Genomic DNA, 6,954 nt, shown 5'->3' with positions numbered 1-6,954 from the left:
GAGCCACCGAGCCTGGCTCCTTTTTTTTTTTTTTTTAAGTTGGAGTCTCACTATCACCCAGGCTGGAGTGCAGTAGCACGCTCATGGCCTCTACAGCCTCGACCTACTGGGCTCAGGCGATCCTTCTGCCTCAGCTTTCCAAGTAGCTAGAACCACAGGCATGCACCACCATGCCCGACTTAATTTTTTGTTTTATTGTAGAGACGAGGTCTCACCAAGTTGCCCAGGCTATTCTCGAACTTGTGGGCTCAGGCAATCCTCGCGCCTCTGCATCCCAAAGTTCTGGGATTATAAGTGTGAGCCACCATGCCCAGCCAGGAGGCCAGTAGTTTGAGACCAGCCTGACCAACATAACAAGACTCTCCCCATCTCTACAAAAAAATTTTCTTTTTTCTTTTTGAGTCAGAGTCTCACTCTGTCACCCACGCTAGAGTGCAGTGGCACACTCACAGCCACTGCAGCCTCGACCTGCTGTCGCCTCAGCCTTCCAAGTAGCTGGAACTACGGACATGTGCCACCATGTCTGGCTAATTTTTTTAATTTATTGTAAAGATGTGGTCTTACCAAGTTGCCCACGCTGGTCTTGAACCTGTGGGCTCGAGTAATCCTTTCTCGCCTTGGCCTCCCAAAGTGCTGAGATTGTAAGTGTGAGCCACCACACTCGGCCTCTACAAAAAAATTTTTTAAATACTAGCCAGGTGTTGAACACCGGTAGTAAGTAGTCCTGGCTACTTTGAAGGCTGAGGTGAGTGGATCATTTGAACACAGTAGCTCGAGGCTGCAGTGAGCTGTGATTGTGCCACTGTACTCCAGCCTGGGCGACAGAACAAGAGCCTATCCCTAAAAAAAAAAAATTATCAATATTTTGAATTGTCCCTGCCTACGAACAGTACTTGGGCACCAACACAAGTCAGCTAGAGTAAGCAGGAGAAAGAGGTCCCACCGAGAGAGAAAAAGCCCATCTGAGACATGGGTTTCCCCCAGTGGAGAGATCACTACAAGGGTGTGGCCTGGGTTTTAGCTTTGTGGGTTTATTAGTTTGTGCAGGCGTGATCAGGTCTTTGGGGATTGATTCACATTAACCAAGATCACCAGATGCTGATGTATAAACTGAAAGGCCCGTTTAATATCTCCCAGGGGGACTATAGCTTCAGAGCAGCCTTCAATACAGTAGGCTCTGGAAATGCACAGCTGTGGCTATGTTTGAATAAGCCCTGGCTTTCTCCACATCGCATTCCAAACACAGTCTTGTGTTTCCCAAGTTTTTTCTGGAGCAGCTCAGGGTGGCGAATCGATGGTCATTTGCCCCCGAGCTAAGGGCCTTCTGTCCTACACCAGCTTTGCCTCACACACACTGCAAGCGTGTCCTCCACAAGAAGTGGCCGGCCACAGTATGGCAGTGCTTCTTAGTGGCTCACAAATAGCATTTAACCTCCCAGTGCCACCCCGGACTGGCAGTCCATGTTCTCTCTTGTTGGGAAAGTCGGGCTTAGAATCTCAGCTCCCCTCCTTTGAGGCATGGGACATGGGAACGAAGGGCACCAGGTTTGTGAAGGGGACATTGCCCAAATTTTGAGTCGGAGTCTCACTCTGTTGCCCAGGCTGTAGCGCAGCGGTACACTCACAGCCACTGCAGCATCGACCTGCTGGGCTTAGGCGATCCTTCCGCCTCAGCCTTCCCAGTAGCTGGAACTATAGGCGCCCACCACGCCCGACTAATTTTTTGATTTATTGGAGAGACGAGGTCTTGCCATGTTGCCCAGGCTGGTCTCAAGCCCGTGGGGTCAGGCAATCCTCTCACCTCTGCCTCTCAAAGTACTGGGATTACAGGTGTGAGCCACTGAGCCCAGCTGGGGGGATGTCTTTTTAAAGACTTCATCTCTTACTAGTTATGTGAACTTGGGCAAGTTACTTCTCTAAGCCTCAGTTCCCCATCTGTACAATGGGGACAGCTACTACAGCAGGTTGATATGAGGATGAAATGAGTTAATATTTGAAAAGTGCTGAGAACTATGGCACATTGGTAGAGTTTGCACAAGTGTTTGTTAAGGTTGTAAATAAGTAAGGTCTGTCCCAGGTATCCATCCCCACTGTACCTGCTTCTCAGGTGAGAACACTGAGTCACTGTGTGGTAAAAAGGTAACAAACGTGATGGACAGTCAATGGTGGAATCAGAATTTGAACCAGGCTGTTCTGGCTCCAAAGCCTGGGATCTTAACCACGAGCTAAAGAGAATAAGAATGTCACTGAGGCCAGACATGGTGGCTTATACCTGTAATCCCAGCACTTTGGCTGAGACAGGAGGATTGCTTGAGCCCAAGAGTCTGAGCCCAGCCTGGTCAATGTAGCAAGACCTCATCTCTACAAAAACTTTTTAAAATTTGCCGCATGTGGTGGTGATTTTCATCTGTGAGCTGTAGTCCTCATGATCGTGCCACTGCACTCCAGTCTGGGTGACAGGGTGAGACCCTGATTCAAAAAAAAAAAAAAAGTTGCTGGGCCCTCCAGAGCCTCCTGACATAGCTGTGTGGGCTGCTGGGGTCCTGGGTGTAGAGGTGGCCCAGCCTCAAGGAACAGCTGTGCTCTAGCCAGTCTCCCTGTTCTCTCCTCATGCAGAAAGCGGTGAGTTGTCCTGCCAGCGCTGCTGCTGTGGGCGGGGGGGCTGGCGCTCTGAGGCTGATGCGCCCTGCCCTCTGCCCCCACCCAGAAGGAGGAGAGGGCCCCGTCGCCCCCCGTGGAGGTGGACGAGCCCCGGGAGTTTGTGCTCCGGCCCGCCCCGCAGGGCCGCACGGTGCGCTGCCGGCTGACCCGTGACAAGAAGGGCATGGATCGGGGGATGTATCCCTCCTACTTCCTGCACCTGGACACGGAGAAGAAGGTGGGTGGGGAGAGGCGGCTGGCAGGGAGCCCTGAGGGGCCGGCCAGGGCCATGGGACCCATGGGCCTCCTCTCTCCCCGTGGTTTACCTCTGTCCTCTCCCACCTCTTCCCCATGCCCTCACCTGTCGCCCCTTCTCCCCAGGTGTTCCTCTTAGCTGGCAGGAAACGGAAACGGAGCAAGACGGCCAATTACCTCATCTCCAGCGACCCCACCAACCTGTCCCGAGGAGGGGAGAACTTCATCGGGAAGCTGAGGTGGGGCTGGGGGCTGGGGTCAGCAAGAGGGCCTTGGCCAGTCGTCTTGTCCTATGGGGCCGGGCCCACCACGCTGGACACTCTGGGAATGTCTCCCAGCCAGGACCTCTCACACTATGATGTGCACGGATCACCTGCCTTGTTAAAATGACTCAGTGGATCCGGCTACTCGGAAGGCTGAGGCGGAAGGATCGCCAGAGCCCAGCAGGTCGGGGCTGTGGTGGCCGGGAGCGGCCACTGCACTCCAGTCTGGGCGACAGAGTGAGACTCCAACTCAAAAAAACAAACAAACAAACAAACAAAAAAATGACACAGTGGCTCTGGGGTGGGGTCTGCGTCTCTAACCCACACCCAGGTGATTCCCACACTGCTGGTCCAGTGGCCTTGCTTGAGGTGAGCCTCTGCATCAGGCCTTATTTTAATTATTATTATTATTTTTTGAGACAGGGTCTCACTCTGTCGCCCAGGTTGGAGTGCAGTGTTGGAATCCTAGCTCTCTGCAGACTGGAACTGCTGCTCCCCCTCAGTCTCCTGGGTAGCTAGGACTACAGGCAGGCGTCACCATCACCATGCTCAGCTAATTTTTCTTTTGGTAGAGATGCAGTCTCCCTATGTTGTGATCCCCCTGTCTTGACCTCCCAAAGTGCTGGAATTACAGGCATGAGCTACCGTGCCCGGCCTATTTACGTATTTAACAAAAATTTTATTTTATTTTTATTTATTTATTATTTCATTTTGAATTGGAGTGACTCTGTTGCCCAGGCTGGAGTGCAGTGGCATGCTCATGGCCACCCCAGCGTCAACCTGCTGGGCTTAGGTAATCCTTCAGCCTCAGCCTTCCAACTAGCCGAAACTACAAGCACATGCTACCACACCTGACTAACTTTTTGATTTATTGTAGAGATGAGGTCTCACCATGTTGCCCAGGTTGGTCTCGGACCCACGGGCTCAGGCAGTCCTCTCGTTTCGGCCTCCCAAAGTGCTGGGATTATAGGTGTGAGCTACCACACCCGGCTCTTAACAAAAATTTTATTTTATTTTTATATTTACTTTTTTTTTTTTTTTGAGTTGGAGTCTCACTCTGTCGCCCAGACTGGAGTGCAGTGGCCGTTCCCGGCCACCGCAGCCTCGACCTGCTGGGTTCCGGCGATCCTTCCGCCTTAGCCTTCCAAGGAGCTGGAACTACAGGCGCGCGCTACCACCCCCAGCTAATTTTTGATTTATTGTAGAGATGAGGTCTCACCAAGTTGCCCAGGCAGGTCTCGAACCCACGGGCTCAGGCAATCCACTCACCTCAGCCTCCCAGAGGCGTGGGATTACAGGCTGAGTCACCGAGCCCGGCTTATATTTACTTTTTTGAGTTGGAGTCTCACTCCATTGCCCAGGCTGAAGGGCAGTGGCACACTCACAGCCATCCCAGTGTTGACCTGCTGGGCTCAAGCAATCCTGCTGCCTCAGCCTTCCAAGTAGCCGGAACTACAGGCGCACGCGACCATGCCCGGCTAATTTTTTTGATTTATTGTAGAGAGGAAGTCTCGCTAAGTTGCCCGGGCTGGTCTCGAACCCATGGGCTCAGGCAATCCACTCGCCTCGACCTCCCAAAATGCTAAGATTACAGGCTGAGTCATTGATTGAGCCCTGCCTAACAAAAATTTTAAAAGGTCTATCTCTTTGTCATGCATAGTTCTAAATGACTTACAAATATTAACCCACTTAATCCTCTTGTTGTCCAAATGAGGGAAATACTGTTGTTATGCCCATTTTATGAATGAGGAAGTTGAGGCTCAGAGTTTAAGTAACTTGCCTAAAATCCCACAGCTAGTTAGAGATGGAGCTGGCATTTATACACTGCCTAGTCTCCTTGTAAATCCAGCTTGTTAAAAAACCTTCCCGTAGGGGTAAGCCTGGGGCAGGACATGAATTGCTCAGTCCTAGGACACCCCCTCCCCTTACACAGGAAGCACTGGAGATTGCTTGGCTGTGCGGAGGGGTTTGGGCAGGGACGTGGGACCCCGTCAGCTCCCCACTGCTTACAGGTCCAACCTCCTGGGCAACCGCTTCACTGTCTTTGACAACGGGCAGAACCCACAGCGTGGAGGGAGCAGTAACGTGGAGAGCCTGCGGCAGGAGCTGGCAGCTGTGATCTATGTGAGAACCCCCTTCCTCCCAGGTTGGCCTCCCCACTCCCAGGGGCTGGCCTCACGGGCCTCTCCCTCCCAGGAAACCAACGTGCTGGGATTCCGCGGTCCCCGGCGCATGACTGTCATCATCCCTGGCATGAGTGCGGACAACGAGAGGGTCCCCATCCGGCCCCGAAATGTGAGCTTTGTACCTCCCTGGCCCCTGTCCCTGGGGGTCCTGCTCCCTGTGAGACCCACTTTGGGGAACAGAGGGGCGGGGGCTCAGCGTACCCCACACCAAGGCCCCTGAGCACGTGTGTCACCCTCCAGCGCAAATTCATTCTGGCAACCTGTGGCATGGATGTGGTGGGTTTTGGGTGGTGGGATTCACTAAAATAACCATAGTGGGCTTTGGAGGTTTTTTCTGAGTTTACATCAAATTCACATGTTACATCCATTCACATCTTCACTGAACACACACACTGAGTGCCAAACATCATTCTAGGCAGCCGGAAGACATCAGTGGACTAAAGGAGGCTCTGCCCTCTTGAGGGCTTTCTAGTGGGAGGGGACAGTCATCGTGATAAAAAGCGAATTATGGGCCAGGCTCGGTGGTTCAGCCTGTAATCCCAGCGCTTGGGGAGGCTGAGGTGAGTGGAATGCCTGAGCCCGCAGGTTCGAGACTCACCTGGGCAACTTGGCGAGACCTCATCTCTACAATAAATAAAAAATGAGCCAGGCGGGTGGTAGTGCTCACCTGTAGTTCCGGCTTCTTGGAAGGCTGAGGTGGAAGGATCGCCGGAGCCCAGCAGGTCGAGGCTGTGGTGGCCGGGAGCGTGCCACTGCACTCCAGTCTGGGTGACGGAGCGAGACTCCAACTCAAAAAAAAAAAAAAAGCAAATTATGGAGCATGTTAGAAGGTGACAAGTGCCATGAAAGACAGAAAAGGTCAAATGGAGGAGGGGAGAGGACAAGGGTGTGTGTGTGTGTGTGTGTGTGTGTGTGTGTAGGTTTCCACATTAAATGCTGTCATCTGTGATTTCCATATTAAATACCATGATCAGTGATTTCCATATTAAATACAGATCACCTTCCCTGTGAGGCAGCAAGCGTGCAGGTATCTGTGGGAAGAGCATCTGGGCAGAGGGAAGGGAGCCAGAGCAACGGCCCTGAGGCAGGAGGGTGCCTGGTGGATTTGAGGAACAGCAAGGTAGCCAGTGTGGCTAGAGGGAGATGAGGTGGGAGATAGGGAGTCCTAGCAGGGTTTTGAGCAAAAGAGTGACATGACTTGTGTGTGTGTGTTGTTTTTGAGTCAGAGTCTCACTCTGTCGCCCATGCTGGAGTGCAGTGGCATGCTCCCGGCAACCGCAGCCTCAACCTGCTGGGCTCCAGCGATCCTTCCGCCTCAGCCTACCAAGGAGCTGGAACCACAGGCGCGTGCCACTATGCCCGGCTAATTTTTAAAAATTTATTGTACAGATGTCCTGGGTCAGGACATGAATTGCTTAGTCCTAGGACATCCCCTCCCCTTACCAGGTTGCCCAGGCTAGTCTCAAACCCTTGGGCTCAAGCAATCCTCTTGCCTGTGCCTCCCAAACTGCTGGGATTACAGGCATGAGCCACCGCGCCTGGCTTACTTGTATTTTTTTTTTTTTGAGTTGGAGTCTCACTGTGTCGCCCAGACTGGAGTGCAGTGGCCG

At 52.7% G+C, this 6,954-nt stretch overlaps 1 protein-coding gene across 1 annotated transcript in view; it reads left to right on the top strand.

Annotated features, from left to right (window-relative positions):
- Positions 1-6,954, top strand: part of TULP1 (tubby like protein 1) — a 17,374-nt gene that overhangs the window by 5,368 nt on the left and 5,052 nt on the right. The window contains exons 7-11 of the mRNA XM_008054690.2: positions 2,617-2,622; positions 2,708-2,878; positions 3,022-3,134; positions 5,171-5,282; positions 5,355-5,453. Coding sequence (XP_008052881.1) covers positions 2,617-2,622; positions 2,708-2,878; positions 3,022-3,134; positions 5,171-5,282; positions 5,355-5,453 — 501 coding nt within the window. The remainder of the gene's footprint in view (positions 1-2,616; positions 2,623-2,707; positions 2,879-3,021; positions 3,135-5,170; positions 5,283-5,354; positions 5,454-6,954) is intronic.

Source organism: Carlito syrichta, unplaced genomic scaffold (genome assembly GCF_000164805.1).
Source record: "Carlito syrichta isolate Samal-C Ts95f unplaced genomic scaffold, Tarsius_syrichta-2.0.1 Scaffold298000, whole genome shotgun sequence".
In the NCBI taxonomy this organism is placed as follows: domain Eukaryota; kingdom Metazoa; phylum Chordata; class Mammalia; order Primates; family Tarsiidae; genus Carlito; species Carlito syrichta.
The sequence above is the reverse complement of the archived record's forward strand: the minus strand, read 5'-3'. Positions and strand labels throughout refer to the sequence as shown.